This window comes from Brassica napus, chromosome C8 (genome assembly GCF_020379485.1).
Source record: "Brassica napus cultivar Da-Ae chromosome C8, Da-Ae, whole genome shotgun sequence".
NCBI classification, from domain to species: Eukaryota; Viridiplantae; Streptophyta; class Magnoliopsida; order Brassicales; family Brassicaceae; genus Brassica; species Brassica napus.
Window position 1 is genome coordinate 43,682,425 of NC_063451.1, and position 17,436 is coordinate 43,699,860.

Below are 17,436 nucleotides of genomic sequence, written 5' to 3' on the forward strand. Positions count from 1 at the left end.
TGTTTTTAGTTCATAACAATTGAAACAGAGAGAGTGTAAAGAGATTTACGTGCATTAAAGGGCATTAAAAGCTCCAAACAGTTCGTACAAGGTTGTTGCCACTATTCATTGCAGTGGCAGTATTGTAAATACTTGAAGAAGATGAGGTTGAGACAGTAAAGAAGCCATTTTCGAAAAAAAAAAAAAAAAATGTTAATGGCATTTTCGTAGATAAAGTGCAGGTGTGGGGTTAAAATCTCAAAAAAAAAAGGAGTCAAAAGAAAATGTTAGTTTTCTGTTTGACTCCAAGTTTTGAGTCACTTTTGCAAAAAGCCCTATTATAAAAGTGTATATTGCCGTTTTTCTACGTCGATAGAAGCCACCATATAATCTAGAATGAAATAAAAGTGGATTTTCTTGCATGGAATGCTTGTTTTGTTCTCGTACGTATGATCACTAGTTTCTCTTTTTATAAGAAAATATTTTTTCTCTTATTTGCTAGATGCATGTGACAAAGTGGAAAAAATAGCAACGTTATAGGGGGTGCACATGCACCCATGATATTTTCAAGAAAATACTTCACTATTTTTTTCTTTTTGGCGGCGCTTCACTAATTTTATATATGTATTTATATAATTTGAAACTTTATACTAATTAATACTATTTGTTCACCTAAGTTGATATTCGTAGACTTGTAGTTTACCTATAGCTCAAAACCCCCGGTTTACAAATCAACCAATATTTCATATTTCTAGTAGAAGCTAGGTTTTGTTGTACATCTGAACACAAACTCCAAAAGCAAATAGAAAAGAACTGTACTCTTTCAGTCCAAACTACACAAAATCCCCAAAGAGATGTTTAACAAAAGATGCATCTCAACAAGTTTCTACAAGACAGAGAAATCCACTTCACAAAATGAAAGCAGCTCCACAATGGTAAGTATAGATCGACAAGTTACTCATGATGCCTCAGATAAGAGCTTCTTAGCCACTCTGCATCAACAAGTACATGTAATATTAGATCCTTCATTCACCTGCAAATTCATGATAAAGTCTAACTAATTAGCCTTGATGGGTACGTATGTCTAAACATCAAAATTCAAATATCACAGAAACATACCTGCAAGAAACCCATCAAACCGATGTACCCATCAGACTATAACACTTCGACAAAGCTCAATGATAGGCGTGATGGACTCGGTAGTTTCAAACACAACCTCAACTGTTTCAACTTTCCCCCAAATCTCATATCCACGACGTCTCTCCAAAGCTATCTCCACGCACCAGATACATTTCTCCCCGTAATAATTGAGCAACTGGCTCTGATTACCGACCAGGATCACCAACTTCCCACCAACATTCGCCATTTTAGACTCGTAAGCATACCAATAGAGACAAGGAGGCAAACCACATACACCTTTCACAGGTTTCCAAGCATTGACCTCTGGATCAAACACGATTATTGGAGTCCAAACCGAACACCCAGGATCAATGGTATACAACATATCATCAACAACACATGAAGACGCTTGCCATAAACCTCCCAAGTTACATCGACCAAGATATGATTGTACTGTACCTTCTTTAGGGTAGTAGACGCCTAAACACTGATGACGACCCAAAACATAAATCTTCTCTTTCATAACATCATATGTCACGATATCTCTCAATAGAGAATTAATTTGCGATCCAAGCCAAATCTGTCTCTCAAGATCAAACGTTTCAACACGAAATCGACCAGATCGATTCACGTAACCTCCCATTACGTAGATCTTCCCGTCAATGACCCCCGCGGCTGCGCGGTATCGAGCGATTCTCATGCTCGGGAGAGACCGGCACGTGTGTGTTCTGCAGTCGACGACAGTCACGCTCGCTAAGTATTCGCTGCCGTTGCTTCCGCCGATGACGTATATCTCGTGTCCGATGGTGACGACGGCGGAGCCAGAAGGCATGGGAGGGAGCGTGTTGACTCTGCGCAGCCGTAAAGAAGCGTTGAGGATGTACCAGCTCGGGGGATGAGGAGGGAACGCGAGCAAGGCGTAAAGAACGTGTTCGGTGATGGCGAGTTTCGATCGCGTGAGGCGGAGTTCGGGCGAAGCGATGATGCGACGGAAGAGTTTGGAGACGAGTGATATCTCCGGGTGGTTACTTCTCGGGACTCTTGCGATGATGTGCTCGATAAGAACGTCGGGTAATGATTCCAAAGAAGTCACTTCTTCGGGTTGTTCTTGCGGTTTCTTGTTTGGAGCTCCGCCGTTATCGCCGTCGGGAATGTCAGAGATCACAGCCATCGTTGCCGTGTGAAGTCGGAGAATCAGTTAGCTGCGAATGAACGGTAAGCGAGCGTAACTTGATCTTTTTGAAAGACTCGTGCGTGTGTGTGTTACTTGATTATCTTTGTTTCGCGATTCATAAACCTTTTCTTTTGTGACACGCAAAAACCTTTTTTTTAATCATTTTTGTAAAAAAAAATGTTTATCATTTTAAAAAGAAGTATAATATTGCCGTTTTCTACGTCTAAATATAGAAGCCATCTTGTCCAAAAAAAAATAAAAAATAGGGAAGCCATCATATAATCTAGAAAATGAAAATAAAAGTGAATTTTCTTGCGTGGAATGCTTGTTTTGTTCTCGTACGTATAGCACTAGTTTCTCTTTTTATAAGAAAACTAGATAATAATCCGAGCGGAATTTAATTATTAGTTTCATTATTTTTTAGTAAGGAGACATTAATTTGTTTAATACGGATATCGGTTCAATTTAAGGTTGTTTTTTAGTTTTTAATCTCCTAAAATATAACTATCATTTTAAATCAATATTTATTTGGTTTGTTCGGTTAAAATGTTTAATGTTTTTTTTTTCCTGTGATAATAAAAAATTACTATTATTTGTTTATTTTCATGTTATGAATCTTATATAGTCGTGATGTCGAACTAATGGTTTCATATTATAGTTTATAAACGGATAATAGTTAAAAAAAAATTATTAAGACAAATCATTTTACTACAATTTGGTCGATAGCGAAAGAAGCATTAAGAAAAAAGAATATTATAACTTCCAAAAAAAGTAGATATTTCAGTTGTAGTAAATACTTAGTTATAAGGTGTTCACGTCAATGTGCACATGTATGTGTATGTAAAAATATATAAAGATGACTGATAAATATATAAAGATACTGTTATATAATATTAAATGACATTTTTTTCAAAATAATACATGAAAAATAAAATTCTTAAAATGAAATTATTTAAAAACAAAAATATTGTAAAATTTATATAAACTAATATATATAACTTATATATAATTCTTTATGCATATAACATATCAAATTGGATATCCGTTCCTATAAATATTGATATTTGTGATTTACTTTTTTTTACGGACATTGCATTTTAGTATTTGATTTGCTTCGTAGAGTAACGGATATCCGGATTTTTCGGTTCAAATCAAAACGGATAACGAATCGAATCAAAGTTTATGAATAATTTATCCAGCTCTGTTCGCAAACAGTAAAAATAACGTAAATAAGAACCATGCATATGAGTTTTATATTAAAAAAACGTAAAATACATAGTGTGAACATATTTATGTAGAGTTTGGCTGAGAATCTCTCTACATGTGACATATGTCCATTTTAGTGTGAACGTATTTATTACAATGTTTCTACATGTGACATGTGTCCAGTTTAGTGTGAACGCATTTATTACAATGCTTCTCCTTTGATACATAAGAGATATTTGTCTCTTATTTCCTAGATGCATGTGATGATGTGACCAGGGCCGGCTTATTAGGGGGGACAAGCGGTGCGACCGTCCCGGGTCCAAACCCGTGTCTCCCGTAAAATACTAATTAAGGGGTCCAATTTTTTTTTTTAAAAAAAATTTTGCCCTAAGGTCTTTAACAGTGTTGTCACTATATTTGCGTTTGATCAATAATGAATTGTAACAATGTACATGTCATAAATGATAAACCTGCAAGTTCATGCCTCAACGCCAGAGCTGTATTTGAGTCATCTTAAACCAAAACCTGCGAGTTCTATACTCCTATTTGTTACACTTTCATCTTTAATTAAACCAACTTGTGCCTCACTTGCCTGAATGTGATAAGAACTATTAAAGCTAAATGAGATTCAACAGCAACAAAGTTGATATGGCCGAGTTGGTCTAAGGCGCCAGATTAAGGTTCTGGTCCGAAAGGGCGTGGGTTCAAATCCCACTGTCAACAATATATTTTTGCATTTATTTTCTCTTATTCTTTCATTCTGGGCTGTTTTGGCCCATTTCTGTATAAAATATGGATAAACTCCGGCCCATTTTGAGTTGTGTCAGCCGAAAACCACAGTTGACTCATCTTGGAGGCCGAAGGGGGTAAATATGTCATTTGAAAAGAAGATATTTTCTGGACCAAGGGGAACGAAAAATATCTTTTCTCGCATCAAACAAACCCATAAAGTGTCACGTGATGTACTGTCCCCAACAACTCCCACTCAAAATTTCAAACCACACTCCTTAACCATAGTTAAACCATGTTTCACGTAAACCGAACCCAACCCTAGAAAATATCTATAACCTTAGGTTAATATCTCATCCCCATTATAAATACATTCATCCTCTACCAAACTTCACCACACCTTCCCTCTTCACTGTAAACCTACTACATCTCTCTCTCTCTCTCTCTGTCTCATTTCAATGGCGTCCCCTGATGTCGAGTACCGGTGCTTCGTTGGAGGTCTAGCATGGGCCACCGATGACAGAGCTCTCGAGACCGCCTTCTCCCAATACGGCGACGTTCTCGATTCCAAGGTCGGTTACACGCAGAGATCGGACTACCGGAGGTTTCCGATGATCTGATCCTCGACGGATCTGTTCCGATCTGTGTTTCTCTGTTACTTACTATGCTTTGTTACTGTTACTTTCTTATTCTCAAATCGGTACGTTCATCTTCCTGCTATCATGAGCCTGGAGATCGATCGGTTTTTTTTTTTCGAAAGTTTTATGTTTATGATTCGTTTTTGTTATTGTGCGTTGATTTTTGTATGCTGATGATTTGTTTTATGTGTGTTTGTGTTCAGATCATTAACGATCGTGAGACGGGACGATCAAGGGGGTTCGGATTCGTCACTTTCAAGGATGAGAAGTCGATGAAGGATGCCATCGAGGGGATGAACGGGCAGGATCTCGACGGTCGCAGCATCACTGTGAACGAGGCTCAGTCTCGTGGAAGCGGCGGCGGAGGAGGCCGCGGCGGAGGCGGTGGTGGATACCGCAGCGGAGGCGGTGGTGGTTACGGAGGAGGCGGTGGTGGATACGGTGGAGGTGGTGGAAGACGCGAGGGTGGTTACAGTGGCGGTGGTGGAGGTGGTTACTCCTCGAGAGGAGGTGGTGGCGGTGGAGGCTACGGCGGCAGGCGTGATGGTGGTGAAGGTGGAGGTTACGGAGGAAGCGGTGGTGGTGGTTGGTAATTAGATTAGGGTTTGAGGTTATTGTGACTGTACCGTACTTCCGTTTCTGGTTTCGGGTTTGTGGTTCTCTCTTATGTGTTATGTTTGGTTCTGCTGTTTTGGTTGTAACAGTTCGTGGTTAGGTATCTGATATCTGGAAACGCAATGTTAAATCACTTTTCGTTTATCTTGCCGAGTTTTTATTTTTTAAGTTTAGCAAATTAATCAGAAATTAGATCTTATTACTCGTATCAAAATGCATTGAGATTTTTAGTGTTGGGAGGGATCATTGAATCGTTCGTTGAAACTTTCAATTCGTTTTTTCTTTTCCAAGCTCTATTTTCTCTGCTTTTTGGGTACAACGCATTTAAAGGCTCCTCTGTTCCATGAAGCATTCGCTTTTAGAGGTTTTTCTGTTCCGTAACGCATTCGAACTTCTCTTACATCAAGGGGGCTGTATTGAATTAAGACTTTTAGGTGATTTTAAGATTTTGCTAAAATTTCCTGTTATTCAATCATTCGTTATTTAATATGTGATTTGTTCAAAATCATTGAAATCACTTATAATCTCTGTTATTCAATTAGCAATTTGTAAAACTAAATCAAATCCACTTTTATTCGATCGAAAACAATATATTGTAAAAAAAAATTTGTAATACAGATTTTAGGAGATTTCAAAGCTTTTTTTTAGTTAATTAATTAATACATAAACACACGATAATAAATGATTGAACAGTGCTCGCTTCCGCCAACGCTTTCCCTTCCGATGTTTAGTGCTTATGTACTTTAGATCCGACTTGTTACCCACGAGTAGTTTTCTTACTATGCAGCTAGTTAAAGCCATCTACCAATGCTCTGAAAAGTTTTCTGTCTGCTGATGTTGTGAACCAGAAGAGCTCCAACAGCACCTCTGTGTCCCATATCTGTTATTTGATCTCCGTCTGAAACTCCACTCTAGTCGTCGACTTTTAACTGGGGTATAACTAATCCCTAGCAAATCTTGCGAGCAAAATTTGATTTCCGAGCTGCAGAATCTTGAAGAGGTAGTCTTCACTTTTGTCGTCCTCAGAATGAAAAGGCATCTCCTTGTTACTGATATAATACTCCTTTCTACAGAGTCATATTTTTTACCACTGGCTTTTACTAACCTAACCCGTCTGCAAAGCTAAGAACAAAAAAAGTGAGAAAGCGAGAAAGACGAGAATAAGTAGAGTTGGCAAAGGTAACTTCAGAAACAGGAAAGACTGAGATCTAAGAGTGAACAGTAGCAGACGCAAGAGAATCTTTAGAATCACCTGTCTAGTGAGGTAGCTTCTTAGAAGGTTCTGTAGAGCTGCAAAATTGACTAAAGTACAAAACTTACAGCTCTTCGCTGCAAAAGAAAATCCACCACAAGCAAAGGTATCAGTTATAAACGCACCCTGGATCTAAAGTATGTAATCAATACAAGTTACCTCTTCAGAAAATCTGGATCAGACCCTTTACCACCTAAAGTATGTAATCAAAGCCTCTAATAAGAAAGCAGAGCAATATTCTCTCTATCAAAAAAGAAAGACAAGCTCGGGCCCTACGCAACCAACACCTACTCATCAGAGCATATTCATTTTGTTTTTCAAGCCGTTGTGTTTTGGAAGGATCAGTATGTGAACACCCAAGATTCTTGTGTATTTAGTTCTATGGATCTTTTGATAAACCTCTTCGAAAATATTTTTGAGGAGAGTCTTCAAAAAGAATTGATCACCTCTTGTGCTTTGACAAAACCTTCTTCATCTCTAATCCCAAAGCTTCTTCATGAAGCATGCGCTGTCTCTGAATGTTGAGGAGACAAAGAGCTGTCATCTTGTTGGAGAAATCTGAGCCAGTCTCACTCTCTTTCCTCAGTTTCTCCACTTTAACTTCAGTAACCTCAACTTCACGCTACTCATCACTTCTCTCTCTTCTTCACTGCCGAGAGATCAGAAGATGATCTACGACACAGCTTCAGATTCTCAGGCCTTTCCTTGGCACTCTTCATGGAGCTTGCTCGGGATTATGATACTGGTGGCCAAGTACCATATTATCATTTCAAATCTCCTAAACAATTCTAAAATTTTCAGAAAGTACAAATCACTTATAACTTTTATTTTATTGTTGATTTTTTGCTAAAATCACTCAAACAACCTCAAAACTCACCTAAATCTCACCAAAATTAAAACACTCTAAAATCTCCTAAAACCTTTAATTCAATACACCCCCTAATAATAAATTTGAAATCTACCCGTACGTTTACTACTGTTCTTTTAGGAACATGTCAAAAACATTAGGCTCGATTCATAAATTTACATGATAAGTATTTATCCTCCAAGCTCAATTCAAGCTAGTTAATCTAAGCGTTAATGTCTCTCTGGTGTTTATTCTTGTTCGAGCAATCGCGACCCGCATATTTTGGGCCCTTTACTATATATATCTACATTAGGCCTACAATAATGCATGGTAGAAAACGGCCGAATACGAAGAAAATGTAATGTTCAAGTTTTTTTTTTTTTTTTGGTTGGTAAAATGTTAAATATTATTACCAGATTTTTAATTTGTGACAAAAGTTACATAGAGACAAATAGCGGAGAAAAGAAAAAAAATCTAAACAAAGAATCTAAGTAGAGACATATACTAACATGAAAGAACGAGAGACCAAGGCAAAGAACTGGACACTAACGAAGCAGCGAAGGACCTGAAGAATAGGTGTGAGCGGAACGAGCAACCGGTTGCCGCGAGCTACCGAGAGAAAGGCGCCCTCAAACCTTGATGCTATGGTTCCTACAGCTTCCAATAAACTCGCTCATCAACACCTTTCCAAGAATCACAATCTCGGACCTGCAAACCCGTTCAAAATTACTCAGCCGGCGACACGAGAAGGAGTCCGCAACTGACGATGCCGTCGTTCAGGACAAGTAGCTGAAGAATGTCGCCTCCAACCAACCATACCCGAGACCGTGTACACCTATTTAACCCAGAAGCTCATATAGAGCAGCGGGACCAGTTGGGCACATCTCCTCCGACAAAGCAACCTTCGAACCAAGCTAGAAGACCGAAGCCCAGCTAGCACCTATCCACAGCCTACGGAAACCGACACTTCCACAGAGCAAAAATCACCACATAGACACAAGGGAGAAAGAGAAAGGCGACACGGAGCGCCACAAGCCGGACCTGAAAACAACTTCAAGGAGGAGCCCAACACCACAAGCAAGGACAAATCCGAGCACAAATGGAATGGACCACCTCACCACGCGCTGCCACTAGAGAGACTTACAAGAAGAGCCGACGACCCACCTGCTAGACACTCCACGCACGACCACCGAAGATCCACGGAGGAACCCAAAGCCGACAGAGAGAAACAACGATCCAAAGACCATCGGCTTCAAACCCCAAAGCGAACACAACCACGCAGCCACGAACCCATGGGAGACTTACCCAGCAACTCACGCACCGCCGAACTCGAAGGACACACCACCAAGACAAGGAAAAAAACCACCAGCCAGAGATCTGGAGCGTGACTGGGGCCGAACTCAGCGAGAAGAGAAGCCGTCCTAAACTCCATCGACACCGTCGAAATCACCCCAGATCTGCTACCAAGACCGCCGGATCTGGACCGGAGGACGCCAAGGTTGAGTCCAACCTCCGCCGCAAGAACAAAGACAAAGAGAACGGAGATACACGAGGGAGACAGAGAAAGGAAAAACACAGAGGGAGGTCTCCGGCGACTGCCTAAGGGACGGCGGCGGCCACCGGAACAGACAGATCTGGTTTCTAGGGTTTTTGAAAGAGAGAGTCCTGAGAGAGAGGGAGAGAGGAGAGAGAACAAACCCTTTTAGAGTAGAGTTGTTAAAAACCGTTGTGGGTAAATTTTTTATAGTGACTGACCCCACCCTGAAAGACCCCGCATCCAGGAAAACCCCTTATGATTTTTTTGGAGAGGTTTCAGTACCACCCGCCGACAGAGTGTCGAACCCGCGACCTCTGCCAGTCGTATGTGAGAATCCCTTCAATACTGCCAGTAGGCCACCTGACGTATCCCTTCAAGTTCGTTTTAGTTCTCAAGAGAAAAATGTTTTAAGTACCTTTTGAACTAATTTTGTTTGCTAGATAGATAAAATAAAATAATCTCACCCCTACTAAAAAATTCCCCTTCGAAAATTTGAAATGAAATCCTTGCGAATATTATTTTTCAATTAAATATTTTTTTTTTTTTTGTTGATTCTTCCTCTTGAGCTTTTAGAAAGCAATAGAAACTACAAACAGGGCAAATAATTTTATTTGCATCATGTTATATTTCAGGGCAAATCAACAGTTTATTATATTTAAAATTCAGATATTCTGGTGTATGAATATTAATATTTTTTGATTTATCCAAATCACAGTTGGTTTATGAGTAACTTTGGTTGTATAAAGAACTGTGGTAACAAATTCAGTATTAGTCACAAGATTTAAGGATTATAAAACATAGCAAAATAAACAAGAGAAAATTACATATAAATGCACTTTTTCATGTCTTAACACATTTAGACATTGTCGGTATAATATATGCACTTTTAAAAGAAAATAACTTAAATTTATACATATTATTTATAAATTTAATTACACTATCATACACTAGTTTATATGTGACACACTTAGCTACATGATTTTACATTTGTGTCTTCTTCTTAAACTAAAGAAATTTTGACAAACGACTTGAAATATCTCTTTCTTCTTCATTGATTTCTAACCACATAATATCTGATTTAAGAGTTTTAGTTGTTGATTACTAATTATATTTTATTATATATATATATATATATATATTATATACATACTTGAAATTAGATATTAAAATGTTTTTTAGTCATCAAAGTTCTCTTTATATTTTTATGTTTTGAAAATAATAATATAGTTTTATTAGATTTATTACTTGATTTTTATAAAAATAATGATTTCAGTTATGATTATATGACTAATAATAATAATATAAATATGTGTGTAGTATTTTAGATTGTTTTTATCCACTTCACTATTTAAACATATATGTTAAACTAGGCCGGAGACTTTTATCCGAAATCCGGATTCGATCTAAGATTCGATCCGGATCCGATCCGAAAATCCGGATATCCGGAGGGGCCGAATCCGGATCCAGATAGTAAAATGTTGGATTCTTCAAAGCCAAATCCGGATATCTTTATTTTTTAGTCCGGATATCCGGATCCGTAAGTTTTATTAATAACTATTTCAAAATAGTAATATCTATATATAAAAATTAATTTTATTTAATATATTTTCATTTTTATAATAGTATATATAAATTGTATGTAAATTTTGTAATATTATACGTAGAAGTAATTAAAAATATTATATATATATATATATTTTACATTATTTTTAATATTTTATATATATTAATATTATTTTTTATTTATTTTAAGGATCCAAATCCGGATCCGGATATTATAATTTTTGGAAGGATATCAGACACCCGGATATCCGAGAACCCCGGATCCAGATAAGGATAGCAAAATTATGGATCCGCCGGATAAGGATCCGAATCCGGATACCTTAAAATTGTCCGGATACCCGATCCGTCCAGGCCTATGTTAAACCACTAGATCCATATGAGAGCTAGATCGGTTAATTCACTCTTGTTCCACTCAATTGATTTGATCTGAAATATTTGATCCATTTTTCTTAGGGGTGGGCAAAAAAACCGAACCGAACCGAGTTAAACTGAGCCAACCGAACCAAAACCGATTCAAACCGAACCAAAGTCTATTTCAAACTATTTGGTTGAATTTTCCCCAACCCGAATGGTTCGGTTTGGTTCGGCTTTAAACTGAACCGAACCGAGAAACCGATGTGTTTTTGTAATTATTTAAATTAAAACTATTAGTAATACCAATATACTAAAATTCTAATATTAAACCACATATTTTCTTTTTTTTATTGATTAACATATATTCTTCTAACCTAATATGTAATCATCAAAATATTTTCTTTAAAATATTTCTTTCATTGGAGGCCTTTTAATTTTAATGATGTTGGTTTTTTTTACTTTAGTTAACTTTCATTCGTTTTAATTCTTATATATATTTTTTGTGACTTTTTAAAGGTTTTTGTTTGAGTTTTATATTGAATTTAGTTCACATAGTTTATGTTTACATAATTTATGTTGTAAAACATAATTTCTCTTAGAAAAAATAAACTAAGAAGAATCTAATTAAACCGATCCAAAAAATAAATCGAACCGAATACAAATCAAACCGAATACAAACCGAACCGAATATAAACTGAACCGAACTAAACTAACTATGGTTTACTTCAGTTGGAAAAATACTAGAACCGAACTAACCAAACCAAACCGAACCCGAACCGAACCGAGAAAATAACCGAATTGCCCACCCCTAATTTTTCTGATTCAGAACCTTAATTGATTTTTCACCTCTAAAAGGTGTTTCGTAGCAGAAAATGTTTTATAATGTTAGAAAATCTCTAAAGTACCTTTATTAGTAAACAACACAATAAACAAACTTTCAAATCTTTGGCCAAGTTAGTTGTAATTGATTCTTCGCTGCAAACACAAAAATCAACAGAGACAAAAGTATGAATATAGCTCAGCAACAGAGACAAATTATTTTACTAGAAACTTATATGAACAGTTTTATGCACTGGATTGCTACTAATTTCATGCAGAACATAAAACAAGAATAATAGCAGTTAACTGATAAACCAACACACGAGAAAACAGTTTTCTGCTGTTAATATTGCATACTTCCACTTACTCTGTCTCAGATGTGAAGATGATTTACAGCATCAGTTGTTAAAAAGCAAAGCTTAACACATTTGTAGGGTCTGTATATTCTCTCGTTAACCAATGGAAAACCCCTGACCATGGAGATTCTCCATTTTCGTAAGATCTTTTATTCAAAAGATTCCCAAATAAACAACACATATAAAGCAAAGATCTCTATTTGTGATAAATATGGCATCTCCTTCTTTTGTGTAAAGTTTGTCCGAATCCCAATTTGTAAAGGGATCATTCTTTTGGTGATAGTAATATCTCACCACTAGGCTGGAAAATATATTCCTCAAGTTTGTGTAATGATACTTGAGCACACATCTTAAACTGAGCAGAAACTTCCATTATAGAGGAACCAAGTGATTACTTCATGTTCGGGTTCTCCAAGTTGCAAAAGAAGCATATACTTCCACTAGGAGAGGAATAAGAATACTTCTTGTTTTTTCTGGGGTGCTAAATAGGGGATAAAGGTTTACCTTCCTTTTCATAAAGATTCCTTGTAAGGTACTCCGGGTAAATTCTCAGCAATGATCACTGGGGCTAGCATCTCTACATCAAAAGATGTGAAAATCAAGTTATTGGAATAAAACCCTGATCAAATCTTTACTGATAGTAACTATTCATAGTGAGAAAGTAAGAAGCAGAATATGCAAGCATCTTGCTCAAAACAAACCATGGACTTTATTGACCTGAAGATAAATCATTTTTACAGCTAAAACACGAGAACCTACATCTGGGGGAAAATGTTTCTTTTACCATTTTAATTAATACCTAGGCAAGAAGGTCGGATTAAAGAATAATGACGATGAGAATATCAGTAGTGCAGTGCCTACTTGCAGAATTTCTTGGCAACTTGCAAACAATTACCTCTGGAATATATTGTGTGACAAAGGCCTCATTATTGTGTTTTACTTCTTATAAGAACTTTCGCCCCTACCTGATAACGAAACCAAGCCATCTTAGAAACTTATAAACATCCATATCATACCTAGAATCATAATATAAACGTGGGATAGTTTGGTTCACAAAAATAAAATATCTTATAAGGGCTTATATTGCCATATATCCAGAAGGAGAATAAAGTATCATAATTCATAAGTACTGTTCACGTAAGGGAATATCAACTACCTTTTCAAAGCCAGTGCCGGCACTTAGTGTGATTATGGACTAAACATCAGTGGATAAATAAACACAGTAAACAAGAAAGATTCGATCCAAGAAGTATCAAGTATGCATGGGTTCTTAGTAGCTTTAATTACTTTACAAAATGTGTTAACTAAAACTTGATATACTTGGAGTCTTCTGATAACTAATCCGATTCAGTAGTGATAATTAAAATATGAGTATGGCTGTCCATCTCCCATATCACCTGTTTCCGAGGAGGAAAATATTGAGACTTTAAATTATGAGCATGTGTTGCAAAAAATGAAAAATCTTCAAATCTTTACAGAATGAAATAAACTATTCTCAATTTCTTAGTTACAATCAAACAATTGGATGTTGCTTTCTTTGCCAAGTATGTATACTCCTATTGAGCATTATTTGATGAACACTTTTTTAGGTTGTACATGAACACTGTCAACAAGCAATGAAACAGTTCTGTCTATGATAGCATCCTAATTTAGTTTCAGGACATAGTTCATTTGCCCATCCCTGGTCTGGCTTCTTACCATACAAGATAAAAGTGTTCATTCGAAAGAAGTACTGATAATACGACAACAAAACATTATAATAGGTGACTTTTTTAATCATGGGCTCTCATAAAGAGTGGATCCAATTCCACAACCAACAACAGCAAAAAGTTACAGCTTAAAGAAGATTATAAAATAGCATCTGTAAAATCTTTGGTTGCTTCTAATACTCAATAATGCATACACCAAAGAACATAAAACAATTTGAATATCCACCAATAAAAGTGATTACTTAACAAATTAACGACTCTGAATCCACATTAATTATAAAATATATGACCAAGAAAATACACAATTACCTAACTTCATGGAGATGGACCCAACAGGCCAAGAGAAACAAAAGGTAGGTAAACAATGTCGACCTTGTTTTTAACAGGATCAACAACAAAAGCACACACAAAAATGTTTATTGATTGTACGGACAAATGTTTACAGCTAGATATGGTGTGTTCTCCCGAAGTAAAGCTCTCTGCCCCCACTTTCCTTCAAGAAGAATATATGACTTATGGAGAACACATGAAAAGCTCCACCTTTTGTTTGGTGGATACAAATCACAGAAGTTTTTTCGATAAGAAAAAAAAAGAAATCTTAATAGTCAATAAAAATCATACAGAGACTTCTCCCTAACTCTACTCCAAGACTTATAATTTTCTCTGTCTTACGGGCACGGTTAGCTTTGTGCTGTGACTAGTAGAGACACTATTCCCAGGAAGTAGATGACTAAATATAAAAAACATGTAAAGAGACTTTTCCAAACTATTCATCACCTAAACTGTTTATTTGACTACAAGCTTAATCATCTAGAGAATGACATCAACACAAATTGGGAAAGAAAAGTAAACATATTAGTTACAACATTTATAGAAAAAGTCGCTACCGAGCATCATATGCTAAATGTAGACGGCAAAAAGCAATTAAAACACAATCTTTGAGGTGATTAGTTTGGATCTCCACAATTTTTGCTCAATATTCTTTTTCTATGGAGACAAAGACTTAAAATTCTCACTGTTTTGGCAAAGCAGAGATATCTTTCTTTGCCAACTGGCACTATGCCCCACTTCAAACCCTCCTTTATAAAGAGCAAGGACTCTGCGACATCTGTGCAACCTATCATTTCCTCATATAAGTCATTACTACAGAAAAAAAAAACAAAAACCTTTTTTCGCAATGGCATCAAACTCAATGTCTGCTTATGGATCTGGCTCATGGACTGTTAAGCAGAACAAAGCCTTTGAGCGTGCTCTAGCAACGTATGACGAAGATACTCCTGACCGTTGGTACAATGTTGCTAGAGCGGTTGGTGGGACAACACCAGATGAAGCTAAGAGACAATATGACATTCTCCTGCGTGACATCGAAAGCATTGAGAATGGGCACGTGCCATTCCCTAACTACAAGACCACTGGAGAGGCAGCACCAAAGGCAGGCTGCGTGATGAGGAAAAAAGGTATTGCATTCTAATTTGTGATAATTACAACTAATCAACTTTGTTTACATCCATAATAGCCCACTTATGTTCCATTTAAGATACTTCCATTGAGAAGTTAGATTCCTATGCCATGACAATATATATATTTAGACCAAATCAAACATGAAATAAGGGGCATGCATGTCTGTTTCAACATAAAGCTTTCTTTTACTTTACAAAGATTCTGTGTGACTTGTCAAGTTAAGCAATGGAAGTCTCTAATTCTGCCAAGTGTTTCATTCTCAGTGTTACTCAAGCTTTGTGACAACCAAATTTAAAGCCCACACAAACAAATATGCCTAGAATCATTCCTTGTTAGTTTGGTGTCTAGTATTAAGACCATGATCAATGGGGAGTTCTTGGGATGGGGTTCTTAGCGTAATATAAGAACCCGTCTCTTAACTTTTAACTAAAAAAGCTAAGAACCGGTTCTTAAATCTCTTATTTAAGAGCCGGTTCTTAGCTTTTTTAGTTGAAAGTTAAGAGACGGGTTCTTATATTCCGCTAAGAACCTCACCTTAAGAACCCTCCCTTAATCATGCTCTAAGTGGTTTCCACATGCCCAAGAAAGAAAATTTTAAAACCCAGAAACAATTTATAATACTTCATTAAAAAAACATTTATAATGCTGAAATGTTTTGGATTTAAAACCAGAGGTTTCTAAGATATTAACGAAAACTAAAACTAGATTTAGAACCTCAGAACTTTCTACCAAAATTATGTTTTTATCTATAGTGTAAGCTATACATTTTCCATGAAAATTAACAAAATAGATAAATCTCTTTTAACATTTTTACCAAAAAAATTCGCTTTAACATATATATATATATTTTTTTTGTTTTTGTTTTTGGCAGGATGAGAAACATGAAGCTACAGTGAAGGAAGAAGCAACAGAACCTAACTATCTTATGATCGATGGTCAAACAAATAAAAAGAGAATCACAAATATCATTGTGTTTCATTTGTATTTTTAAATTGTATTTGCTATTTTCCCCATGCTTAGAATCTAGTAATCTACTAGTATTTCGTGGAAACAAAAAGTGCACTCGAACTAAGCTACCAATGTTCTTAACGAAAAAATATCCAATTGTCTAAGTCAATATTTTTCTAAAAATGTTAAAGTAACTGCTACTACATTATAACATCTCCAAGGATTAAGAAGAATTGATTTAAGAAGAAGCCACATGGTTATCAACAAAATAACCAATAGCAGTAAACAAATTCTTGAGCATACAATAGATGCTACTAATATTATAACAATTGCAAGGACTGAGAAAACCCCACATGGAGAAATTATCCTCGAAATTAATCAAGCAATTTATATTCAAAAGTCATTGCCAAATTAAAATATGACGGAGACTCCAATAATGGAAATGATCTCTGAATCCGACAAGAAGAAACTCTCGGAATCAAACAAACCAATATCTACATCTAGGGTTCTTGGAAATGAGGAAACATTCGAAATTCAATTAAAATAGTTGATAATTGGTGGTGGTCTCGAGAGCCTACAATAGGAACGCACCTCATCTGCAATTTAAATTATAATTCAACACTTCTAGTTTTGTATTGTGGAATTAACATCTATCTCTTAGAACAGCTTTTGATGATATTTCATTTTGAAGGAAAGCATCAAAAAGAAAAGAAAAATATATCAATTTGAAAGAAAAATGAAGATATAAATATTATCCTATTCATTTTGACAAGATATACTTCACAGTGTCATTTTTACTATTAAAAATTTTATTTAAAAACTGATCATTCAATTTATAATTTTTATATCTAAAAAATAAATATTTATATTTCATACTCTAGTGAAATTATTAATACTTTCATTAATATAATTATAAATTTATATAATTAATTATCTATTTTCTTATAAAATAAATATATATACATGGTAAAATTTAGTTAAATAAAAATATATTTTTATTGATTAATTTTTCTGATATTACAAATTTGATAATTTGAATTATTATGAACTCAAAAATTAGATATTTAAAATTGGATAATATGAAATATTTGAAATTAATGTAAGGATGAACGATGACAAATAATAAGAAT

At 35.8% G+C, this 17,436-nt stretch overlaps 3 protein-coding genes, 1 long non-coding RNA gene and 1 other non-coding gene across 6 annotated transcripts; 3 read left to right on the plus strand and 2 right to left on the minus strand.

Moving 5' to 3' along the window:
- Positions 1–706: 706 nt before the first annotated feature.
- LOC106414962 (putative F-box/kelch-repeat protein At2g29810) lies at positions 707–2,449 on the minus strand. Its single transcript, XM_013855551.3, has 2 exons — positions 1,099–2,449; positions 707–1,012 (listed from the first exon to the last, which is right to left on the minus strand). Exon 1 carries the CDS (start codon positions 2,267–2,269, stop codon positions 1,130–1,132), a length of 1,140 nt encoding a protein of 379 aa, XP_013711005.2. The 5' UTR covers positions 2,270–2,449; the 3' UTR covers positions 707–1,012; positions 1,099–1,129.
- A 1,671-nt stretch (positions 2,450–4,120) lies between these two features.
- On the plus strand, positions 4,121–4,201 carry TRNAL-AAG. The gene has a single exon. It is a non-coding gene; the product is annotated as a tRNA-Leu (tRNA).
- Positions 4,202–4,540: 339 nt separating this feature from the next.
- On the plus strand, positions 4,541–5,604 carry LOC106415601 (glycine-rich RNA-binding protein GRP1A). Of its 2 annotated transcripts, none has more exons than XM_013856351.3 (2): positions 4,541–4,779; positions 5,049–5,604. In XM_013856351.3, the coding sequence occupies exons 1-2, from the start codon at positions 4,666–4,668 to the stop codon at positions 5,436–5,438; spliced, it is 504 nt and encodes a 167-aa protein (XP_013711805.2). In that variant the 5' UTR covers positions 4,541–4,665; the 3' UTR covers positions 5,439–5,604. The 2 variants fall into 2 exon arrangements, with proteins under 2 accessions (XP_013711805.2, XP_013711806.2); XM_013856352.3 differs by having other exon boundaries at positions 4,601–4,907.
- Positions 5,605–6,017: 413 nt separating this feature from the next.
- On the minus strand, positions 6,018–7,123 carry LOC106412347. The gene is made up of 3 exons (XR_001282548.3): positions 6,872–7,123; positions 6,713–6,789; positions 6,018–6,582 (listed from the first exon to the last, which is right to left on the minus strand). It is a non-coding gene; the product is annotated as an uncharacterized LOC106412347 (long non-coding RNA).
- A 7,875-nt stretch (positions 7,124–14,998) lies between these two features.
- LOC111202576 (protein RADIALIS-like 2) lies at positions 14,999–16,489 on the plus strand. The gene is given in 3 exon segments (XM_048765076.1): positions 14,999–15,314; positions 15,317–15,354; positions 16,230–16,489. Coding segments are annotated over 3 exon segments (303 nt in total). The 5' UTR covers positions 14,999–15,074; the 3' UTR covers positions 16,255–16,489.
- The last annotated feature ends 947 nt before the right edge of the window (positions 16,490–17,436 follow it).

Bases quoted from the DNA above. Each gene is read 5' to 3' on its own strand.
- LOC106414962 (XM_013855551.3), bottom strand. From the start codon at position 2,269: ATGGCTGTGATCTCTGACATTCCCGACGGCGATAACGGCGGAGCTCCA.
- LOC106415601 (XM_013856351.3), top strand. From the start codon at position 4,666: ATGGCGTCCCCTGATGTCGAGTACCGGTGCTTCGTTGGAGGTCTAGCA. The intron at 4,780-5,048 runs GTCGGTTACACG...GTTTGTGTTCAG, and splicing joins GCGACGTTCTCGATTCCAAG to ATCATTAACGATCGTGAGAC.